General features: G+C 46.1%; 1 protein-coding gene across 10 annotated transcripts in view; it reads left to right on the forward strand.

The window, feature by feature from the left end:
• The window catches only part of COL6A3 (collagen type VI alpha 3 chain), a 64,048-nt gene that overhangs the window by 27,800 nt on the left and 12,148 nt on the right, over positions 1 to 24,100 (forward strand). For 9 of the 10 annotated variants that reach the window (XM_033010735.2, XM_033010738.2, XM_033010740.2 and 6 more), the window contains 32 exons: positions 164 to 784; positions 1,913 to 2,512; positions 3,114 to 3,716; positions 4,126 to 4,728; positions 6,467 to 6,813; positions 7,309 to 7,387; positions 7,724 to 7,869; positions 9,274 to 9,366; positions 9,785 to 9,838; positions 10,864 to 10,935; positions 11,895 to 11,921; positions 12,039 to 12,083; positions 12,189 to 12,242; positions 12,425 to 12,487; positions 12,899 to 12,964; positions 13,703 to 13,756; positions 14,191 to 14,226; positions 14,707 to 14,769; positions 15,066 to 15,128; positions 15,846 to 15,908; positions 16,591 to 16,653; positions 17,430 to 17,480; positions 18,025 to 18,060; positions 18,166 to 18,228; positions 18,374 to 18,436; positions 19,095 to 19,127; positions 19,246 to 19,282; positions 19,391 to 19,402; positions 19,565 to 20,058; positions 20,687 to 20,786; positions 21,290 to 21,988; positions 23,222 to 23,330. In XM_033010735.2, coding sequence (XP_032866626.2) covers positions 164 to 784; positions 1,913 to 2,512; positions 3,114 to 3,716; positions 4,126 to 4,728; positions 6,467 to 6,813; positions 7,309 to 7,387; positions 7,724 to 7,869; positions 9,274 to 9,366; positions 9,785 to 9,838; positions 10,864 to 10,935; positions 11,895 to 11,921; positions 12,039 to 12,083; positions 12,189 to 12,242; positions 12,425 to 12,487; positions 12,899 to 12,964; positions 13,703 to 13,756; positions 14,191 to 14,226; positions 14,707 to 14,769; positions 15,066 to 15,128; positions 15,846 to 15,908; positions 16,591 to 16,653; positions 17,430 to 17,480; positions 18,025 to 18,060; positions 18,166 to 18,228; positions 18,374 to 18,436; positions 19,095 to 19,127; positions 19,246 to 19,282; positions 19,391 to 19,402; positions 19,565 to 20,058; positions 20,687 to 20,786; positions 21,290 to 21,988; positions 23,222 to 23,330 — 5,512 coding nt within the window. The remainder of the gene's footprint in view (positions 1 to 163; positions 785 to 1,912; positions 2,513 to 3,113; positions 3,717 to 4,125; positions 4,729 to 6,466; positions 6,814 to 7,308; positions 7,388 to 7,723; positions 7,870 to 9,273; positions 9,367 to 9,784; positions 9,839 to 10,863; positions 10,936 to 11,894; positions 11,922 to 12,038; positions 12,084 to 12,188; positions 12,243 to 12,424; positions 12,488 to 12,898; positions 12,965 to 13,702; positions 13,757 to 14,190; positions 14,227 to 14,706; positions 14,770 to 15,065; positions 15,129 to 15,845; positions 15,909 to 16,590; positions 16,654 to 17,429; positions 17,481 to 18,024; positions 18,061 to 18,165; positions 18,229 to 18,373; positions 18,437 to 19,094; positions 19,128 to 19,245; positions 19,283 to 19,390; positions 19,403 to 19,564; positions 20,059 to 20,686; positions 20,787 to 21,289; positions 21,989 to 23,221; positions 23,331 to 24,100) is intronic. The other variant, XM_033010745.2, reaches the window with a different exon arrangement.

Raw genomic sequence — 24,100 nt, forward strand, 5'->3', positions numbered from 1 at the left:
AGGGATTGCATCCAATGGCAAAGGAACCGAACCACTCATCCTGACACCTCGCTTTCCCCTCCCCAAGCTTTTGTACTCCTTCAGTTCAGTGTATGTGGAGAGTAATAATCACTGCAAAAGAGAATCTCACTTATTCCCCCCTTCCCTTACTTGTCTCAAACAGTAGTTGAGAGAGGTGAGAAGAAGGATGTGGTGTTTCTAATCGATGGCTCAGATGGTGTTAGAAGAGGTTTCCCTCTACTGAAGACCTTTGTCCAAAGAGTTGTTGAAAGCCTGGATATCGGTCGTGACAAGGTCCGTGTCGCCGTCGCACAGTACAGCAACGTCATACAACCCGAGTTCTTACTTGACACGCATGAAGACAAAGCAGAGCTCATCAGCGCCATCCAGGAGCTGAAGGTTATGGGAGGATCTCCTCTGAACACTGGAGCAGCCCTCGACTATCTCATCAAGAACGTGTTCACGGTGTCAAGTGGCAGTAGGATAGCGGAGGGTGTCCCACAGTTCCTGATTCTGCTGACGGCTGACCGGTCCCAGGATGATGTGAGGAGGCCCTCGGTGGTCCTGAAGACGAGTGGCACAGTGCCCTTTGGCATCGGGATTGGAAATGCTGACCTTACAGAGCTGCAGACAATTTCTTTCCTCCCAGATTTTGCTATCTCTGTGCCTGACTTCAACCAGCTGGATACAGTGCAGCAGGTCATCTCAAACAGAGTCATCCGGCTGACCAAGAAAGAGATAGAGTCACTTGCCCCTGATCTGGTTTTTACAACACTCAGCCCAGGTGAGAAGATGTTTGTGTCTGCACCAAGAGCCAGCGGCAAAATATGATGTTTAGTAACATCATGGTTGCAACACAAACTGAGAAAAGCAAACATGGTCACAGCTAAGACTCCAAGTCTATCTTGGTCTCAATGTTGATGTACTTGGGGTTAGTGCAAGCTGTATAATTAAGATGAACCACTTTAAGCCCAGTCCCTCAAGGTGGTCCATGTTGTATCTTCATGGAAGACCCACAAAGTGAATGCTATGACCTTAATTTTGTTATATGTTGATGGATTTTAAGCCCATGCTATTCCTCCTGGAATGGAAATTGCGTCATTTAGATGCTACAGGGACACCTTTACACCACTATAAATCAAGGTCAGATTTCTGCTAAATGATGTGTCTTACATTTGTCACACTCATTCACTGGGGGAAGGGAAACTGGAAGCAGGCATCAGAAAAAAATCAGATCTTCCATTTCTGGTCTTGCTTGGAATGAAATCCAGCCAGCATATGCTTGGGATGAAGGGTACCCACCCCAGATCAGTCCCTTTGAAGTCCAGCATCCTACTCTATCTGTTCTTTCCCTTCCGAGCCACCCTGCTTTCCTCCATCCCCATTTGTCAGTGTGATATTCAGTAATAATTCAGGTTCTGACCTGAATTACCGCTGCAGAAAACATTTTATTAGGAACCAAAAAGTCATCCTGGAAAGGCAGAACCTGAGAGAATAGTAGGATAGAAGCTTTCCTAGAGGACAAAGCCAAAGAAAGAGGGAAGGTACTGAGTGTAAAACAACCCCAGGCTCCCTGGCAACCTGCCCTGAGTAAGGAGCATCACCGGGCTGTTTCTTTGGGTGGAGATCACACGAGGAATTATTGTTGCAGGTTTCCCCTGCTCACTCCTGCTTCCTTTGCTCTGGAAGTTGCTGTTCTTGCACTGCCTGAGGATGTGCCTAGCAGTCTGGTCTTGTCTCTGGGATGAACCCATAGCTGCTTGCTGGGGCTCCCAGGAGATTTTATAGGCAGTGAAACAATAAACATCTTCCCCATGGCCAAAGGCATGGACCAGTGATGTAGATGATGAGCTTAGCTGCTCTCCATAAGCAATGCCTGATGCATCTTCTGACTGCTGTTGTCTTTCTGCAGCGGGCGTGAAGAGGGACATAGTGTTCATGGTTGATGGCTCCCGCTATGCAGCCCAGGAGTTCTACCTCATCCGTGATCTCATTGAGAGGATAGTGAATAACCTGGACGTGGGCTTTGACACCACCAGGATTTCAGTGGTCCAGTTCAGCGAGCATCCCCACGTGGAGTTCCTGCTCAACGCCCACTCCAGCAAGGATGAGGTGCAGAGTGCTGTGAGACGGCTGCGGCCCCAGGGTGGCCAGCAGGTCAACGTGGGGGAAGCCCTTGAGTTTGTGGCAAAGACCATCTTCACCCGGCCCTCTGGGAGCCGCATAGAGGAGGATGTCCCTCAGTTCTTGGTAATCCTTTCCTCCCGCAAGTCCGATGATGACTTGGAGTACCCGTCACTCCAAGTCAAACAAGTGGGAGTGGCGCCTATGGTGATAGCAAAGAACGTGGATCCTGAGGAGATGGTACAGATTTCCCTTAGTCCTGATTATGTATTCCAAGTCTCTAGCTTCCAGGAACTGCCCAGCCTCGAGCAGAAGCTGCTGACTCCTATTGAAACCTTGACTGGGGACCAAATCAGACAGCTGCTGGGAGATGTGCAGCCCAACATAGGTAAGGCTCTGTCAACACTGGCTGCTTCTGGGTTGCTATTCAAGTAAATGTTGCCCAAATGTGTAAATAACTTTCCATCCCTTCTCCATAAAACAAGGTTTTCCTTAGTTAAAAGCACATTTACAGTTTTAGAAGGAAACTTTTAGATATGTGGAAATTCTATCCAAGTACCTAAATACATTATAACTTAAGATTTTCAAGTCAAGTACTTAAATACATTACGTATTTTGATTTTCCAGTGAAATACTGCAATGTGTACAATTGCCTATTTACATTTAGCAGCTCTCTAGGAAAGAGACATAAATCTGGGGCAAAATGACACTGGAAACATTGACAAAATCAGGGAAGAGTGTTAATGAATGAAACAGATAAGTCTCTGAGTAATGCATGCTTCAAATATTAGTCAGACTGTTAACACACGCGTATACACTTGTGCACAAGCCCTTTTGGAGGGGGTCCTCAAAGCACCATGCCTAAAGTTGGCTAAAATATGCCACTCAGCTTTACACCACACGAGAACAGATAGCACAGAAATCCTCTAGCGACGCTCAAGCAAAGACTTGGCGCACAGATAATTTCCTCTCTTCTCGTTTCACTGCAGATATTTCTGGTGATGAAAAGGACATAGTCTTCCTCATTGACAGCTCTGACAGTGTTAGGCCTGATGGGCTTGCTCACATTCGGGATTTCATCAGCAGAATTGTTCAGCAGCTGGAAGTTAGGCCAAACAAAGTGAGAATTGGTGTGGTGCAGTTCAGCAATAATGTCTTCCCTGAGTTCTACCTGAAGACCCACAAGTCCAAAAATGCTGTCCTGCAAGCCATCCGCCGCTTGAGGCTTAGAGGGGGGTCCCCTGTGAATGCTGGCAAAGCCCTAGACTACGTGGTGAAGAACTACTTCATCAAGTCTGCAGGGAGCAGGATAGAAGATGGAGTGCCCCAGCACCTAGTCGTCATCCTTGGAGACCGGTCCCAGGATGACGTGAACAGGCCTGCTAACATAATCACTTCAACGTCCATTAAACCTCTGGGTGTTGGAGCCAGGAATGTGGACAGAAACCAGCTGCAGGTCATTACCAATGATCCTGAGCGCGTGCTTGTGGTACAGGACTTCACGGGACTCCCAACTTTAGAAAGGAAGGTGCAGAGTATTCTTGAAGAACTGCCGATACCTACAACAGAAACCCCTGGACCCTTAGGACCTGGTAAGACTGCTATTCACCCTGTAGACTTTTCTGGACAGAGGACAGGTGGAATTTGTATAATGTGAAAGTGATTCCATAGTAACACCTTTTGATTCCCAACCCTTTAGTCATGTTGATTTAAATAACACTTGGAAGAAGATTTTATTGAGCACAGGAAAGAACAGAATTAAATTTGAAATAAGATGAGGGTGTCTATCACAAAACCAAGTAATGTTGTCTAAAGTGTAATAAGTGTTGTGTAAAACCTTTCTTCTTATATGGATGTAAAATCATGCCAAAGACAGAGGAAACTATAAAGGTAGAAAAGAGAGAGAAACACAACACTACTTCACAAAGCACTAAGCATCTTAATTGTTTGCAGCATCTGTAATATTTACTAACTACTGTGTTTTCTTTGTAATATTTTCAGGAGGTAAAAAGCAGGCTGACATTGTGTTTTTGCTGGATGGCTCCATCAATCTGGGGAGAGAGAACTTCCAAGAAGTTCTCCAGTTTATCTACTCTGTGGTGGATGCCATTTATAGGGATGGTGACTCCATCCAGGTCGGACTGGCCCAGTATAACTCAGATGTCACTGATGAGTTTTTCCTCAAGGACCACTCCACCAAACCTCAAATTTTAGATGCCATCAACAAAGTCATCTACAAAGGTGGCCGAGTGGCAAACACTGGTGCAGCCATCAGGCATATCCAGGCAAAACACTTTGTGAAAGAGGCCGGCAGCCGAATTGACCAGAGGGTGCCCCAGATCGCCTTCATTGTCACGGGTGGGAAGTCCTCGGATGACGGGCCGGGTGCCTCCTTGGAAATCACGCAGAAAGGCGTCAAGGTGTTTGCAGTTGGTGTGAGAAACATTGACCTGAAGGAAGTCAGCAGACTGGCCAGTGAAAGCGCCATGAGTTTCAGAGCAGCCACAGCCCAGGAGCTGCCTGAGCTGAGCGAGCAGGTCCTGGTTACGCTGGAAGCTTCTGTGCAGGAGCAGTTGTGCCCAGGAACAACGGATGTTACGAGAGGTAAGCATGATCCTTTCGTAATTGTTGGGGGGTTGGAACTAGGTGATCCTTAAGATCTATTCCCACCCAAACCATTCTACGATTCTATGATGTGCTCAGGTCATTCCAGTGGGTGGCTTTTAACATCCAACATGTTTTGATGGACTTGTCCAGCCTGCTCTTGTGATTTGCCTGTAGCCTGAGGTGCAGCATGGGCTCAGACCTCCTCCATGAGCATGTTGGTAGGCTGCACTTACCTTTGGTAATAAGATCTGCCTGTTTGTGTGCTTCAGTACATGAAGGGCTGGTGCACCATCACCGCAGAGGAGCCATTGTGGTGGAATAATTTCAGATATGACAGTCAGGTACTAAATCACTGGCCTCCTACCACAGCATTGGAGGGGCTCCTTTATTTAGCTGCCTTTGGACTAAGTCTCACTACCATCCTCCCCAGATGTGTAGGGACATGATGCCAGTATCCTGTTGGCAGACCATCTTGTTTAGTGCCAAAACTAAAAATTATGGTCCTTGGTTTGCCCACTGCGTTTATAACAAGCCAATTGGTCTTCTTGGCCATTCAGTCCCTGGCATGCATAGTGTGCTGGAAATCAGAATTTCTCTTGCCCAATCACACAAGGTGCCCACTTGATCTCGTGACAGGTATATGAGAAAAAGCTAGGGCATGAATGGTTGTAGTTTAAGGTAAAATTGCCTTAAGAAGGAATCCCCTGATTTGGCTACTTCAGAAGCCAAGTGAGGGGAATTGGGGTGAGTAAGCGAGCTGGTATTGCTGTCAGACCAGACTCCCAGCAGCTGGTTTAACTTACTACAGCATGGCAAGTCCTACTCCTAGCACAGCTGACCACAGCTCAGCCCTTTGGCTTTTGAGCAGAGGCGTCTCCTGAACCTCTGGAGAAGTTGAAGGAGAGCCACAGCAGCCCTGAGCGGAGCAGCAGCTCCAGCCAAGATGAAAAACTGAGTGCAGGGAAAAGCAAACTGCTGCTGGTGGTAACCATGAGTGCTTCCTGAGTGTAGCACCAGTGTGATTAATATCAAAGAAAATTCAAACACCTCCCTATCTGAAAGCCCATGTAGGCACAGGAGACATCAAATCCAGATGAGGGGCATCCAGCAGCCTGATTTCTCCATGCTCCAGACCAACAGGCAGCTTGATGCCTGCAGCACATGGTGGCTCCAAGCCCATGCTAAGTTTTCCTGAAGAAAGGCTGGCCATGCATCTCCTTGTTAGCTCAGGCTGAGCAACTTCAATGCCTCTTTCTGCCTTCATTCACAGATATCCCATATAAATACTAGCTACATCTTTCAGGGACTTGAGATCAGTCACTTGGTTGTCACCTCCCTCCAAATCCCTGTGACTGGAGGATGGTTGCTTCAAGCACAGGCAGAAGGTGCATGTACACTGTGCAAGTACTGACAGGTTTTCATGCAGTGAAAAGCAGCAGTCTTGCCTGCCTGATGAAAATACAAATTTCTGTTGGACTTGGTTTAGTCAGCGCCTCCTAATACTAAGCAACAATTGTACAGGAAATAAAAAATTAATAAAATGCAGACTTCCCCAGGTTATCTTTGCTATGATGAAAGGAAGTAGAAAGCACTTGCTTATCAAATGGTGGCACTTCTTGATTCAGAGTGTCTTCTGTAACAACTAACAGAATAATTAGGAAAGCCATTACTTGAAAATCCATTATGGCATTGCTCAATGCTGATGCTCTCCTTTCTTTGTCTGTTTCCTTTTCAGATTGTGACTTAGATGTAATACTTGGCTTCGATGTCACAGATGTTGGGCCTGGCCAAAATATATTCAGTTCCCAGAGAGGTCTAGAGTCCAGAGTTGAGTCCGTGCTGAACAGAATAACACAGATGCAGAAGATCAGCTGCACTGGCAACCAAGTGCCCAACGTCAGGGTAGCCATCATGGCCCAGGCTCGGGGGGGAACCGTGGAGGGACTGGACTTCTCCGAGTACCAGCCTGAGCTCTTTGAGAAGTTTCAGGGCATGCGGACCCGTGGGCCCTATTTCCTCACGGCAGATACACTGAGGTCCTACCTGAACAAATTCAGATCCTCGCCCTCCAGCAGCACCAAGGTAATTCGAAACCAAGGCCACTGGGATGGTGTTGGCCAGGAAAGCTGACTTCTGATGTATTTTAGTTGGTAAAGCAACTGTAAATTCATAATACATTAACAAAAATAACTATTCATTAAATAAATAAATCTATTCAGAATAAATTTGGTCACTTAAGCCCTACATGTTTCCTGCACTCTCCCTGCATTGTCATGGTCCTGTCCTTGACAATTGCTGAGCATCACTGAAGCCAGTACCCATGAGCACTGCTTGGCTGCAAACTGTTGCTTTCCAGATATTCCCCAGTTTGTGCTTTAGCAACAAGAACTTGCATGATACAGTGTACAGAAACCTGGTACAGAAATGCAAAGCTCCGTGGCCTGGAAAGGGCATAGCAATTCCCCCATCTCCTCTCAGACGAAGCATTCCTTGGAAGAAGGCGCTTTAGGTTGCACATTGATTGAGTTTCATACATGAAATGTTCTGGGTCCTGACATAAATTTGTTTCTCTCACAGGTCATAATCCATTTTACTGATGGTGCAGATGACTCAATAGATCAGTTGGAGGCTGCTTCATCTGCTTTGCATACAGAAGGTAACTTTTTTACTCTTCAGGGCAGTGTGGTTATAGTCCATGTTAACATGTGGCCCATTTTACCACCATTTCTCAAGAATCCAGCAGCTTTTGACAGTAATGAACTACATGCACTGGCTGTTCTTCATTGCCTTCCTGTTATATTTAGCTGCCTGTTGGCATCTAAGCATGTGGGTATCTTGCATTGAATATTCTTGAAGATGCTTGTTCTCAACTGAATAAGCTCCATTTGCAATCAAAGAGGTGGATAACGACCTGTCCTTACAGGGGAGGGTGTGTAGGCTCTGCAGAGCACCTCACCCCATCATGTAGCCCCTTCTGCTTCCCCCTTCCCAGGTGTCAACGCTCTCATCTTCATCGGGCTGGACCGAGTGAGAGATTTTGAGAGAGTGATGCAGCTGGAGTTTGGTCGTGGGTTCACCTACAACAGACCGCTCAGAGTTAATCTGCTGGATTTGGATTTTGAGCTGGCAGAGCAGCTTGTAAGTAACTTGGCACAGGCAGCACTGCCTTGTAATGCTGGAGGAAAGCCGACGGCTGGATCTCCTGCGGGGCTGAACTGTGGCTGAATTACACCCTCTTGGCTCTGGTCCTCTCCCCTCCCCACCTCACGTCACCTCTTTTTATAGATGCCACAGCAAATAAAGTTAAGAGCAGATCACGGTGCTGCCTGGTCTTGTACCACTCCCGGAGAAGCCCTACTCCAGCCGAGGCTACAGCGCATGGGATTAGGTCAAAGGGGGTGGGATAAAATGCCATCAAAAGCTGCCATGCCAAAAAGCCTTCCTTCCGCCTATATTTATACTGTTGTTTTTTTTTAACCTTACGGGTAATGCACTGTCATGCCTTGTCAGTGCTAACTCTCTTGAAGAAGCACTGCTTTCTAGGTTTCTTTCCCCAAGTTGATACACTGTCTGTATTTCAGACATGATTTTAACAGATGATGGAGTTATCCTTTCTTCTTCATAGATTTACTTCTCTCCCATGTATGTAGGTCCTCTCAAGTTTGTCAAGTTAATTTGCTATCAACCTTGGTATGTCCACTTCCTCCCAACTTCACATCTGCTACTAGCATCATTAAACTCCTTTTCCAGTAGATTTAATAAGACTGGTCTTAACAACTGGTCCCTGTGGTAACCTTGCTGGGCCCCTCTTCACAAATCAAAGTGTAGCCGCTTGGGAGTGAACCTTAGTTTTTGGGATAGGAGCTAGCCTTCAGCCCATCTCCAAGTAATTCAGTTGCCTAGGAAAAACCTTTCAAAATGTAAATGTGCAAAACTGGCAGGAAACATTTGCAGCCAGCAATGTACTTGGCAAAAAAAAAAAGATTTCTTTTTTTTTTTTTTTTTTTTTTTTCAACTGGATGATGCAAAACCAAGCTGTGATTTCTCTGAATCCATATCTTTTTTTTTTTTTTCCTCCCTCTTTTGCTGTGTGCTTGCAAATTGTTCTCAGCCTGTGAGCTGCTGGTGAGCTACTCACCACAATGAGTTTTTCGAGGCCTATTCCACAGCCTGAATTTGTTTCTTTGGAGATGAGATTTCTCTCTTTAGTGACTAGCACCAGTCTGGGGACTGATCTCCTGCTACATTCTCTCTATGAATTCTGCACCACGCAGTTCCCATTTAAACCCTTGCCTCAGGTGTCCAAAAGATAATGCTGATTGCTGCTTCCTAACCATGCAGACTAACCAGTCCGTCAACACACACCTCCTTCTCCTGCTGTCGTGGGTGCTTCAGGGCAGAGAGACCCCAAAATGCTGCTGGACCAACGTTATGCCTGGCATAGGAGCAATTACAGACTTTGAGGGCTTGCAGGAGTTACGGCATTGGGGCTCTAACAGGTTTCTAACACCTTCCTGTTGTGTCGTGTGTGTTTTGCTGCAGGACAACATCGCAGAGAGAACGTGCTGCAAGGTCCCATGCAAGTGCTCAGGGCAGAGAGGGGACAGAGGTCTGCCAGGCCCCATAGGACCAAAGGTAGGTCACTTCATGGAAGGATAAAGGGTCCCTGTGTGAGGTCAGCGTCCACCATGGTGGTGATGGGTGGGTGACATGCAGGCTACTTACGTTGTAATGGGTGATGCTAACGGGGGGGGGGGGGGGGGGGGGGATGGTCCTGGGCCATGCACAGCATTTGAGACCTGCTCTTCTGCCCTTTCCTCACAGCCTCTGTGCTGTGAAACAACCAAGAGGGCAGGGATGAGTGGCTGGAAGGAGGGGGTGAAGCGTCTTGTGGAACGATTGAGGGATATCAAAGGGAGATGGTTTCTCTCATTGTTTACACAGATGACCAAGCAGTTGCTTTGTGCAAATCTAGGGAAATCTTGAATATCAAATTAGAGAGAGATCACAGAACTATGAAAAAAAATGAAGAATCCTCTCTGTTGTCTTCTAGGGTGCCACGGGTGATCTTGGCTACGGAGGCTACCCTGGTGATGAAGGAGGACCGGTGAGTGATTGCCCTTGCTCTGCATGGTACTGCTCAAATAAGGGACCTCACCATAGAGAAGCATTTGGAGGCTTTTTCACTAAATATTTTCTTCTGGGGATGTGGGTGTAGATTAGATAAGAGAGCAAGCAGAACTTCGTTTCCCCCACCTGATGGTTTGAGTTGCTGGTCCCAGCTGCTCCTGAGAGAAGGTCAGTGAGGAGCTCCTTGAGAGCTGGTGAAGGCATGACAGGGGGAAAAACTCCCATTGTTTGATGTGACTCAGCTCTGTGCTATTCCTCCAAGGCAGGTGGGAATGTTTGCAGCTGGTCCCAAACACTTGTGAGCAGGGCAGGGTGATTATGAACACAATAAAATCCCCGACTTCATTAAAGCTGCAGCCTATGCCACGGTTATCCATACCAAATGCAGCTGAAAAATTTGAGTTAGTCCAAGAATGGGACCAAGAAGGGGTGTTTCTATGCATCACAGTGGCAGACAACATGAGTCCCATGACTTCTTACTAGCACAGTTTTATCCAAATTCTTACTTCATGAATCCCATGTCACCCCTGGAATAAACAACTCCCCACGCATCACGCCCAGGAGGTGAAGCTGAGGCCAAGGGGCTGGTGGTTCTCATCACTTTTCCAATAGCACAGGCAGGGGCCAAATGCTGCTGTCATATATCGTATGCGATGAAATGTTTTCCTGGGGCTTTAAGGTCAGGCTGAGATTACACATCTATGCAGAGCTCTGAGGGTTTCATCTTGTCTTTTTGTTTTTGAAGGAGAAGTTTTATAAAGCTCTTTCATAGCTGAGAGTTTGGAAAGGATGTTTCTGTGATGAAGACTTGCAGTTGGTCACTACATGAGGAAGGTTGTGGGCAGAGATGGTGGGGTGGCTGGGCACTGACCTTTCAAAACCTGATGCTCTGTTGGCTCCTGTGCTTCCAAGATACTTCCTGCGCTTACTGATGCAAGTTAGCTGAAGGAATGTGCTTGGCATGCAAACCCTGACCATTACATTTTCCTCTCCATGCAACAGGGTGAACGTGGACCACCGGGTGTGAACGGGACACAGGGTTTCCAGGGATGTCCCGGGCACAGAGGAACCAAGGTACGTGAGGAAGGAGCCTGCACAGAGCAGACCCAGTGTCCAGCTGGTAGGAGTCCACCGAGGGCAACTCCTGCTGCTTTAGGGTGTCACGCAACAACCACCAAGTCCACTCAAGTGGTGGTGTCCACCTGGCCAAACCCCAAGGCTTGCAGCAGGTGTCATGGCTTTAGCATTGCTATGAAGAGCAAAAGGGCAGCCCAGCAACCCAGGCTGAATCTGCAGATAAGGCTGATTTATTTTCCACAGGCTAGCTCTAGGGGAAGGATGTGAGAAGAGATGGATTTGTTCTTAACACCAGGGTTTGGTGTGTGTGTGTCTTGGCCCAGGGCTGGGACAGTGTGTGGATGAAAATCTGCTGTTGGGGAGGAGGGAGAAAAGTGAGCTGTGGCTGCTGCTTTAAAGAGGAACCTTGATCAAATGGCTTAGGACAGCAGCTGTGCCACAAGCCAGAAAAGGTGGTGAAATGTATAATATTTATGGGAAATATTCAGCGCTATTAAGATGTTTCCTACGATTTGCTCTGACCACAGGATCCTCTGGCAGGGAGCAGAGTGCATGCACCAAGCCTGTAGTTGCAGCTGAGATACTGAGTCTCTTTAAAAAGCTGTTGAGCCTTGGACAAAGGCAATGAGACTGGATCTGGATTCATATAAAAACAGGTGCAGGGAGAAAAGTGTCAGTGGAGAAAGAGTTGCAGCTAAGGAGTAAGTTATTTTATTGGATCAGCTGGCTAAACCCCGTGATGCACATATTTTATCTTGGCATGAGTGTTGAGGAGGCAGCTGAAGAAGGTGATTGGCATAAGAGAAATAAGGGATGGTCAAACCCTGGTGCAGCAAGGCTGTCTTGCCCTGGTCCTGGCTCTGGGTCTGCCACCAAGCACAGGTCCCCTTCCTCACTGCTTCCCATGGCGATGGACTGGGCAAAAGTGGAGTAACTTCCTTTTCTGATCTCTTTAGGGTTCTCGGGGATTCCCAGGAGAGAAGGTATGGAGCTATTTCCTCATGCTACAGTGGTGAGCGTGAGTGTATGGGCGCATCGGTATCCCCTGCCCCGTTCCCCTTCCCCTCAGTGAGCATTTGCCCCTTACCTCTGTTCTGCAGGGTGAACTGGGAGAAATGGGTCTGGATGGCATCGATGGAGAAGAGGTCAGTCATTTTAATTGCTTTTCTCTTTGTAATGAGATGCTTCGATGAAGCATCTAAGAAGCACCTTGAAAGTGGCAAATATTCTCAACTATTTTTCTTTTTTAGGGAGACAAGGGTTTGCCTGGATTCTCTGGAGAGAAGGGATACTCTGGCAGGAGGGTAGGCTTTTATCATGTTTACAATGGGGCTAAATGATGGCAAAAAGGTGGATTTGAGTCAGGGGATGATGGAAAGCCATCACACTCCCCTCGGGGCTGAGGATCCAGGGAGAGGTACGTGGCAGCAGGGATGTTTTCGGCAGGTAAGGGCTGCTCTTGCTGACTCTCCCTCTCTTCCCACAGGGTGATAAGGGAGTTAAAGGCGAACGAGGAGAACGAGGTGACCGTGGGCTCCGCGGAGACCCGGTAAATATGGCTAAGGCATCTCCTTGATTTTTCCACCCATTCTCCACTAGTCCTGGGGCTCATCAGCCAGCATGCAGTCAGGTTTATTAAATGCTTCTTGACAGTGGCAGGTCCAGTGACAGAGCAAGGACTTGGGGATCACATGTGGGTAACACATGCCTCTTGATACCACCAACCTATCAATCACTGTTTCATTATATTAAAACTTCCCCTCCCTCCTCCTCTTCAATATTATTATTTCTCAGTTGAAAAGCTGTGTCTGTCTGAAAACACCAATACTACTTCATCTACCTCAGTCAAAAAATAAAAAAGAAAGGAAATGTCCATTCTGAGCTATAGCAGAGCAGTTTATGATGTCTGACTTTCATGTCCCACTTACACAGATGTTTCTCATTGCTCTATTGCTTTCAGGGAGATTCAGGAGCTGATAATACTCAACGGGGATCCAGAGGCCAAAAGGGTGAAATTGGACCAATGGTAAAGTTTCCTTGTTGTCTTTTGTTGCTTTTGGGTTTTTACAATAGAATGGGAAAGAGAAATTAAGAGGAAAAGATGCTGCCAAAAAGGTGCAAGTTTGTTAAACTCACTGTGCCTTGTCAGATGGAGTACTTTTCTATTAGAAAATGTTGGTTTGCAACCAAAACTTTTGCTGGGAAGATGTCACTTTAGAGGATGTTTTGTGTAAGATGTATTTTGGTTTGTTTGTTTGTTTTGTTTTGTTTGTTTGTTTGTTTTATGTTGTTGTTTTGTTTTGTTTTTAATTATTATACAATGCCTTTTGGGATAGTGTCACTGAAAACAACTTTGTACTTGGAAATTAACTTAATACATTCTTGTGGGTCATGTACAAAAGCAGACAACTGTTTAGATGATACCAAATCTGAAAGTCCTGATTCACCTGAAACCTGTGAAAAAAAAAAAAAAACCACACGCTCCTTAAAAAACTTCAAAATCCATTAGTTTCCATATTAGCTCAGAATAAAAATATGACTTAAAATGTCAGAAGCCATTTCACAAAGAATGGGAATGTCAGCTTGCACTAGCTCAAAAATTTGATGGAAAGTCTCTGTGAGATGTTAGAAGGATTTTCACTGCTGCAGGAATATCGAGTGACTAGTGCGAGAGCATGAAAGGACCTATTTTTTGAGAATTGATCATATTTTCCCAGTACCTGCTCATCTCAAGGCTCTCACTTGAGTTTTGCTTTTTCCTTAGGGAGAACCAGGACTGGCAGGGCTGGACGGCCAAAATGGTGGAGTCGGGAGGAAGGTGAGCTGCCAGACCCACAGTCAGCAGGGCCAAGCTTAGACTGACAATTACTTCTTCCCTCCTGCCTTCTGATGTATTTTGTTTCACAAATGTTCAACCTAAAAAAAAAAAAAAAATCCCCAAAACCAACCCTCAGAAAGAAAATGCCTGGTGGTTTGCTGGCTTGTATAGTCTTTAGAAGTCTAATCCTGAATTTATTCCCATGCAAGTAACTCAGTGGAGCTATACCTGTGGTGGAGGTTTGGGGGCATGCAAAGGAGGAAAAAACATGCCAAAGTTTGATTTAATAGAGCTGGCCCTGTGGATTTCTCTCTCCCCAGGAGTTTATTCAAACATAATTTTGGACTAAGAGAAGCAGCAATACACAGATTTAAAAGCAATAGAGAAACATTTGCTTACATGCATAACGAGTGTCATTATTTCTTCCTTTGCAGGGTATGGCAGGACGAAGGGGACAGATAGGCATTAAGGTAAGTGGTAAAGAGGATGACACCTGGGGCTCCTGCCATGCCACCAGCCAGTCAGCCACAGCACCCAGAGGGGTGTGCCAAGAGAAGAGACATGCAGGCTTTGCTTCTTCCTCTTGGCCTCCTCTCTCCTCCAAGTATCCCTCCTCCTCCTCAGATTCATCTCCCTGTATGCTCCTTGCTGGACTTGGTGCAGAACCAGCTGTCCTTGTGCCTGGGGCTGCCCATCCTCTGCAGCGTTCCCTGGTCAGATGCTTGGGCTCCATGTCCTGCTGGAGCAGCATAATGGGGGGCAGGAACCAAATTACCCAGCCAGCTTTGTGCTCATTCTCTGCTATAACAATATTCTGCAAAAAAAACCCAAACAACTGTTCTTCCTGGCTCTTTATGCCCCTGTAAACGCCCTGAGATTTCCTTTCCCTCCCCTTGGTGTTGACCACATCCCCCCATGCTAACCTGCATTGTCCTATTTTACACTTCAAGGGTACCAAGGGCTCGCTCGGTCAAGCGGGACCAGCTGGAGAACAAGGCATGAGAGGGCCACAGGTCAGTGATCTTACAGCAAAGTAAATGTCTTACCTCATGATACTGTTACATTACTTACCACAGCCACCTCCTCAAAGAGTCTCAGCAGCGAGGACTGTCGGAATTTAGGTATTTCTGGGTGAGTTGTGGCTTGGCTGTCATGCCCCAGGACATCAAGCCTGCCATTGTATTCACACCACCCAAGGTGTGACATCTTTGAAAACCATCTCTTGGGTGCTGTAGCACTTGCTTTTCCTTGCAATCTTGATGTACTTCTGCCCATGTGTGCTGACAGTCTCTCTTTTCTCCCCACACAGGGTCCGTCTGGCCAGACTGGCACGCCAGGCATAAGAGGAGAGCAGGGCATTCCTGGACCCAGGGTAAACCCTTTTGCTCCTTCTCAACCATTTACCCATCTATGCTCAGCAAGAACATCTTGCTGAGCTAATAAGACACAGCTGATGTGTCTTTCCATTTCCAACCCCTCCCCAGGGCTCCAACTCTGTTTAGCTCTCTTATTACACACTCTTTCAGTATGATTCTCCTCTTGACTTATGTTAAAGATTTTTTGATGAGGAGTTGCAGAAGAGAAAGAGTTAAAAGCAACCACAAAATGGTCAGGACTTCACCATTTGGCCCATTATGATTTGCAAGCTTAATTGAAGAGCATCCCTGAGTGATTGGCGGGGCACCCTCCGTGATGTTTCAGCCTCTGAAGCCAGAGCATGACCATCTCATATGATTGCCAGGGACCCCCCATGTGTTTATTTCTCCCTCCTGCTGCACACTCCACCAAGATTTGTGGCCATAAAGCCAGACACATCTTGCATTTTCCCATCCTGAGCAGGATTTTGCCTCTTCTGCTTGTACCTTACCCAGAGGGGTTCTCTAGAGACAGTGTAAGTTGCTGCTGACATTTGCATTGAGCTGACTTGCTCCTTCAGCACTCTTCCCAACAATGAATTAGACTTCTGAATTTCCTGAGGTGCTTTGATAGGCACCAGCCCTATGATTTCTATGGTCACCTAATCCCCTCATTTCTGGCACTCCGTTTTCTTGACATGTTGCCAACATGCCTCTATCTCTTCCTGTTCCAGGCTGGTGGTGGACTACCAGGAAACCCAGGAGAGCGGGGCAGGATAGGTCCCCTGGGACGAAAGGTATGTCTTCATGGGTATTGGGCATCAGCAGCTAAAACAGCAGCGAAAAGCTGCTGGATAGGAATGAGCTTAAAAAAATACTTGAGATGAACCTCTTGGAGAGAAATTAGCTCATTTTCATTGGCTTGCACAGTGTGGAGTAGAGCGAGGTCTGTGCTCTGGTTGTTTCATTAGGCTCCTGTTTCATTGAACAGAGAGGCAAAAGTACTTGTGTAATGGAGATCCCCACATAATTTTCCAGGGCAGATTCTCAGTCCATGCCCACATGGGAAGGTGGTTGTGCTGGATCTCTCCAGACCCTCTGTATGGTTTTATCTCTCCAGATTCACCACACACATTGGTTCACTTCCATGGCTGCTCCACTGTCCATTTGTACCGGCAAAATCTCCAAAGCTTGGGAGCTTTTTCTTTTTGCAGTGTTTATAAAAAGCAAACACTATCCTGTGGTGGGAGCTGGCTGATCTCTCATGTCCCATTGCTCAGCTGTCCTAAAATCACTAAAGGTCCCACTAAAGAGCAAACATTTTGTAGCATTGCTGACCGCTGAGGTCCAGTCATGACTTTCTGCTGCAAGGACCACTGCAGACTGGTCTATGTAAAGAAACCAGTGCTGATGGGGTGGGAAAGGCTCAGAGTTGCCTGGAGTTTCAGCACATGCTTTAACAGATGCTCCTGTTTTCAGGGTGAGCCTGGAAACCCTGGACCCAAAGGGGCAAATGGACAGCAGGGTCCACGAGGAGAGATGGTAAGTGTGGCCACACACTCACACCTTTAAGGATGGTGGGCTGATCCCTCTCCTGTGGCAAATGGGCACAGAAGGTTTAGCTCCACTATGGACCTTGCATCCTCCATAGTACAATACAAGAGTGGGAAATCAGCTTTATGTCTTCACCTGACATGAGCATATTTGGTAATGGTAGTCCCTACAAGCAGGTGAAATATTCAGTTGAAAAGTGACTTTTAACATCTTGGAGATCAGTTTGCAGGGCAGAGGCTGTCCAGAGTTGCTTGGCCTTGTTCCAGCTCATTGCGTGAGGCTCGGGTAGACCCTGAGCTGACCCTGTGTGCTAGTCCAAAGTAACCTATAAATAGGACGTATGGACTAAGTGAGCACTCTTGTGGTGCCTGATTCTCATTACTCTGTATAACGAGGAGCCAACTGAATTAAAAATGGTTTGTGTAAAGCAAGAGAGGACAAGCTTGGGTCAGACAGAGCTTTAAGTGCACACCTAACATTGATTGACCTCCTAACCTGCTCCCCATTACTGACTTCCACCTGGGTTTTACACATTATATGTGTATACTAAGCAGGTTGTAATTCAGTAGTAGTAGTAGTAGTTTAATTGTAGTTTTGGCATCACCTTTTTGTGTTTTGTTATTCTTGTAATAATTTCATCTATAGAAGGAGTTCTCAGAGGCCTGTGGCATCAGTGGGTTCTTTCTACTGATGCTGCTGAATCTGTGAGTTTTAAGCTATTCACATAGGACTGCATATTAATGACTTTGGCTTTCCAATTTTAGGGTGATGATGGACGAGATGGAATTGGTGGCACAGGTCCTAAAGGCAGAAAGGTAAGTCTATGCTCAGCACGCCCATCTACCAACATGAGTTACCAAGGACAAGGAAGTAGCCAAGGTCTCTAGTGCAGATGGGCGGGGGCAGAGATTGGATGAAATCAGATTCATACAGGGACAAAAATCAGCCCTATGTGTACTCTGATGAGAAAATCATGCAAGACTCTTCAGACCTTTCCCCTCTGCCTTTGTCTTGGTTTTGCCTATGTAAAACAGCTTCTCCAAGGAGGAAGCATAATTTTTTTGTGCCTTTTAACCAGAGATCCCCATGAATGTTCACGGGACTTTGAAAACAATAGGCTAGCTTCTCTGACAGCTCCTCTACAGTTGAAATTATCCTTAGAGGAGCAACCAGACCTAAAAAAGAGTTTATATTTGCTTTTTATTAATCATACGAGGAACAAAATTGCAAAATGAATTTGAAGTCTCTCTTCCTCTCTCTTTTCTCTCCATCATTTAGTTCCTTCAGCTGTTACAGACTGCCTGTGGAAGCAGGTTCATTTGCTAAAACATATTAAAATAAACCTTTATCTTTTTTCAGGGAGAACGTGGCTTCATAGGCTACCCAGGGCCCAAGGTATGGTGCAGCCCGTGAGCTATGCATTCAGTTTCCAAGCAATGTAGCTGTTACCTATGGTCCTGTGCAGATTTAGAGCTACTGTTTGTGTTTTTCCCCAACTAGGGTGGACCTGGTGATCGTGGTGGTGCTGGAGGCCCTGGCCCTAAAGGAAACAGAGGACGCAGAGTAAGTTGGGCCATGACACAATTTTTCTCTTCTGCATGAACAGCCTGAAAGATGAACACATCTTTTCTCCCAAGTGTTGATCCATTCTCCCGGGAGTCCTCCTGCAGATGTTCATGGTGAGGATTTCTCTCCTCTCTCTCTCTAGGGAAATGCAGGAGATCCTGGGACACCTGGTCAGAAAGGAGAGGTTGGATACCCTGGACCATCTGTAAGTGTTCATTGCATTGCTGACAGAGCTTCTGGCTTCCCCCCTGGAGAGACTCATGATTGCTTCTCTGAGAAATGTGGTGGTCCCTGTTGGTACCAGGGGTTGAAAATACGCCCATCACCATCTGCTGATTTCAAGCTGGGCAAATTCCTCTGTGTTTGTCTTGGATGCATCTCTATAAATTCCTAACTAGCTGTTTATCATTGATAAATATTCACATGTCCTCAAACTGCAATGCACAGCAGAAGGAAAAAGTCAAGAGGCAATATTTTGTCCGGCACTGGGGTTTCCCCAAGGCACTTTGCCAATTCAAGCTCCTTCCGGGAAGCTCGAAGCTCTTTATCATTTATCACCCCACACAGGATATGGTCTGTGATCAAATCTGACTGGAACAGAGCACCCTAGAAAGGCCAAGGTGACTTGGCTTGCTTTGCACATGAACGTAGAGCACCGTAAATGTCCCTCTTGGGTTTGGCCTCAGCTAGGTTTACTCCTCACATGGGAAAACCTTTCCCCCTGTTGCTGGAAACACAACTGAAAACAGACAGGTTTTCCCTTAGCTTCTGCATGACCCGTGGTTAAATAATTATTACAATTGGGTTCACGGGGCACCTTGAAAATATACATTGCACTCAATTTTTCTTTATTTTTTAAACAGGGACTTAAAGGAGATAAAGGAGAATCCAGAGATGTAAGTTTGACATAATTTCTCTCTTGTTTTTAAATACTCTTTTGTTGGCTGTGTCACATATCTCTTTTTTTTTTTTTTTTCCCCTCTTTCTCCCTCTCTTTCATTTTACTTTCTAAAGCAATGTACGCTTGTGCGGAACATCAAAGACAAATGCCGTGAGTACTTCAGTGCTTTGCTAATTCCCTGCCTCTATCCTTATATGCCCATCATGTTACACGAATGTACTGATCAAACTGCCTTTTTTCCCCCCATATTTTCCACAGCTTGCTGTTATGGTAAGTCACCCTCAGTCCTTTAAACCCCAGTGTGACTATGTGACAGAATTGTTGGTCTCCCCTCATGCATGGTGTGAATGATTTACCCCTGCCAAGGACGTGGTCCTTGAGCCCTGGCAACTATCTGGGGCACTATGTGTTCCCAATGCACGTTTTTGGCAGGTCCCAAGGAGTGCCCTGTCTTCCCAACTGAGCTGGCCTTCGCTATCGACACCTCCTCAGGGGTTGTGAGGGATGTTTTCAACAGGATGAAGCAAACGGTGATCAGAGTGGTCAACAACTTAACCATTGCTGAGAGCAACTGTCCTCGGGGTGCCCGGGTGGCCCTGGTCACCTACAACAATGAGGTCACCACAGAGATCCGCTTTGCTGATGCCAGGAAGAAATCGAGTCTCCTCCAGCAGATTGAAAACTTCCAGGCAACCCTGACCACGAAGCCACGCAGCCTGGAGACTGCCATGTCCTTCGTGGCCAGGAATACCTTCAAGCGTGCCCGAAGCGGCTTCCTTATGAGGAAGGTGGCAGTCTTTTTCAGCAATGGAGACACGAGAGCCTCCCCACAGCTCAATGATGCCGTGCTGAAACTCTACGATGCTGGGGTCATGCCCGTGTTCCTCACCAGCAGGCAGGACCCAGTTCTCACAAGAGCTCTGGAGGTTGGGGTCATTCAACCTCTTTCATCTTCTGCTCATGATCTCAGTCTGGTTTGCAGGGGAGGTTGATGGTGTTTGCTCCTACAGGCAGTGGTTGGCTTCCACAGGACTTTCAAGTGCTTAGTGCTGAGAAAGCATTGAGGGCCAAATTCGTCCATCATGTCTGTTAGGAGAGAAATCCAAAGCGCGGCGTATGCTGTGAAATGCTACTGAGGTTATGATGAGTCATTTGTTTCCCAGTCCATGGGTCCAGGGTGCCAGGTGTGGTATGAAACAGAAGAAAAGACAGTCCCCATAGCGAGAAAGGTCTGACAGAAAGGCAAAGAGTGGGACGGTAGCTTTGTTGGCAGTGGGAGAGTGGACATACAGAAATTTAATGCAACAGAGAATCCCCAGATAAGCACACTGAGCAGTGGTTTTAGTACTTGACCCTTTTCTTGGAGTTTATGTCTCTAAACTAGTCCCACTAACTGATGCTGGGGGCATTAGGCTCCGCCAGGTGGGATCCACCAAAAGCAGCATTCTGAGTAGAGCATCTCTTAGAGTTGTGGATTGCCCTCCCCTACTTCGAGCTAAAAATAACAGAAGGCAGCATTACTAACACCATGTTTTTCTGTTTGCATCTAACCAGATCAACAACACAGCAGTTGGACATGCAATTGTTCTTCCAACCGGTGGCAGTCAGCTGAATGAAACTATCCGGAGGCTCTTGACTTGTCATATTTGTCTGGGTAAAGCATCCAATTTCTCCCCTACACAGTGCCAAATCCTTCTGGTCGCGCAGCAGTCGGTTGTCAGTGATGCAGAAGGGAAGACCAGTTGGGAGTCAGCCCTTTTGCTGCTGAAGACAAGGGATTCATATTCTTAGGTTGAGCAGAAAACATAGGCGTTGTGAATGAGGCTTGATGGGTGTTCTCCACTTTGTAGAGAGAAGCTCCTTTTTTGGCTGGTTCCCACTTTTACAGCCCAAATATCGATAGCGCAATGCTCTAAAATATGGCCTTCTGCCATTTATGACAGAGCACTTCAGGGATCCCTCTGGACAAAGGAGCACATAAAATTACTAAGTGCATAACTAAATGTGTTTTGGGATTAAATGACTTTGGTATCAAGTAATGGACCAGTGAATGTCCATGGCTTGATAGTATTTCATATGACACAAGAGATTTTTACAATGACAAGGGAAGGTCATATTCAGTTCCTCCTGGTGAAACCTACTGTATTTCTTCCCTAGATGTGTGTGACCCTGATCCCGCCTGTGGTTATGGTAGTCAGAGACCTACATTCAGAGACAGAAGGTCAGCCCCAACAGATATAGACACTGACATAGCCTTCATCATGGATAGCTCAGAGTCCACCACCCCTCTGCAGTTCAGCGAGTTGAAGAAGTACATTTCCTACCTTGTAAGTAACCTGGAAATCAGCTCTGAGCCAAAAGTATCTCAACACCACGCAAGAGTGGCAGTTCTCCAGCAAGCTCCTTATGAATATGAAACCAACTCAAGCTTCCCACCAGTAAAAACTGAGTTTTCACTAACTGATTATGGATCCAAAGAGAAGATTATTAATTACCTTCAGAAGCAAATGACCCAGCTCCATGGCACAAGGGCTATAGCAAGTGCAATTGAACACACAGTGTCTCATATTTTTGAAAGTGCACCAAATCCTCGGGATCTAAAAGTCATAGTTCTGATGATGACCGGAAAAGTGAATAAACAAGAACTTGAGTACCTGCAGAAGGTTGTTACCAGTGCAAAATGCAAAGGGTACTTCTTTGTTGTCTTGGGCATTGGCAGGAAGGTGAATGCCAAGAATATCTACAGCCTAGCTAGTGAGCCAAACGATGTGTTCTTCAAGCTGGTTGATAAAGTAGGAGAGCTTCATGAAGAACCCTTACAACGCTTTGGGAGGCTGCTGCCATCTTTTATCAGAAGTAAGTATGACATCCTACAGCCAAAGTATTATGGAAGGGACAACATGTGACCTCAGAGGGGTTAATCTGCCGGGCTTGGTCTACCTGCCTGTTGTCTGGGTGGGCTCTAGCCTGACTACTTCTTTGGGCACTGTGGCCCACTGAAGTTAATCTCTTTTTATATATTCTGTACTGTTTGGTCTGTTGCTGCTCATAAGTCTACATATTTAAATATGTCTGTGTTTTGTTCACTTTGTATTCCCCATCCCATGCTGTCTGTTGGTCTGCCAAGTAGAGTTTGCACTTCCATAATCTGGTTTGACTTGGTCTCTGTGGGTTCACCTGTGGGCTCTGACTTAATTCTGCCTGGCTTGCTGGTCACATCTGCAACATGTCCCATAGGGTCTGGTCCTGCTGGGACTCTTGACCCTCTGCAGCCCAGCAGCCTGCTAACACTCCCCCACAGCTCCCTGCACACCCAGCAAATCTTTCTTCCCAACTTCAGCATAAAGGTCACACCTAGCAGGCATTTGGATGGCTCAGGCTGAGCAATCTGGAGTTGTGGTATGCAGATTTAAGAACTAGATGAACAGGATTCTTTGCTCAGGGTTAAATAATGCTGCTGTGTTTGGGATGTGCAGATTGTGCCTTGAAAATTTGCGTCTCGGTTTAGCTAGAGACCCCAGGCTGGATCTCCAGCTAGAGCCAGCTGCCAGAGATCCTAAACAGATCTGGTCAGCAAGAACAAGAAGTGGGTCTTTTCTAGGAGAGATAATTTTATCAAAAAGGTCCTAAAAATCATTCTACAGGGCTAATAAACCACTGATTCAGGAATGTCTTGCACTAAATAGGAAGCAAACATGAACACATCTTGCCCTGGAAATAAATGTTTAGGTTTTCTTAATTTGCTTTTTCCATTTACCACTTCCTGGAAACTTAATCCTAACTATTAAAAAAATATTAACTGTGTTGTTGAAAGTGCCTTGTTATAAGAAGGTTGTTTACATGTGACAGACTAAGACAAACAGCCCTCTGGTGTCTTGTAGTTACTGCTCTTATGTTTGTAAATTGGAATAACAAATCTCCCAGCCCAGGATGCTGCAGTAACCACACCAAAGGTCAAAGAGATATTCCATACCTTTTGTCAGAGTTAGCAAAAAGAGAAGAGAGGTTTTTAAATCAAGAAGAAATATATGTAATGTGCTGTTGATAGGTAACCACCAGTGTTTCATGTCGGGCTCTCTCTGTCTCCAGGCGACTTTGCTTTCTACCTGTCTCCAGAGATAAGGAAACAGTGCGAGCAGTTCCAGAGTGATCAGCAAGCCAAGAGCCAGAGCCCAGGGCATGACGGGGACAAAGCACTGTACGTAGTGGTGTGTCTGCAAGAGAATGATCTTTACTAACAGCCTGCCTAGGGGAGAAGTCTTCACTTCCCAGTCCCTGTTTGGAAGAAGAAAGAAAAAGTACCTTCAGTGCTAGCAATCGGGATTCTCAGCATTTTACTAGCTCCTTTAGTGCTGTGTCAAAATAACAACAGTTATATCTAATAGATCAGGGTAGACAAGTACACACAACATTTTAAGTTTGGGTTAAATTTCATATTTATATATGTATAAAAGATGTGAAGGAGGTGTATAGTAGTGCCATTGTGCAGGTCAGGAATTCCAGATATTGCTATTAATTTGGGGATTTCCACTCAATGAGCTATTCTCAAAGGCTGGGCTGCCCTGGAGTATCCAATATTCAGGATCCATCATAGGATATATCCTAATATTTTCCGAACAGAAGTGAAAGCTTATGTTACCAAGACTCAGTCATCTCTGGCCCAGAGCTGTCCTGGGTTTAGAAGGTTGAGCCCCTTGAAAACAGGCATGCTACAGATCTATCTACTTAATTCACTCTTATGAGTGTAAAGCTGGTGTATAGTCAGACTTGTACCCCAAGTGACAGACAGCACTTTTCACTGCTTGGATGTGGGCATATCTAAAGATGACCAGGTCTGTTGACCTTGGGGTGGGGGGGTCTTGCCAATGGTTTCTATGTCAACTCTTCTCCACTTCCAAAATCCTCCTTATATAGTGGGAGGGGGGGTAAAAAAGAAAAAAAAAAAGTGCCCTATCAGCTGCTTTTGCT

This window comes from Tyto alba, unplaced genomic scaffold (genome assembly GCF_018691265.1).
Source record: "Tyto alba isolate M040663 unplaced genomic scaffold, T.alba_DEE_v4.0 Super-Scaffold_7, whole genome shotgun sequence".
NCBI classification, from domain to species: domain Eukaryota; kingdom Metazoa; phylum Chordata; class Aves; order Strigiformes; family Tytonidae; genus Tyto; species Tyto alba.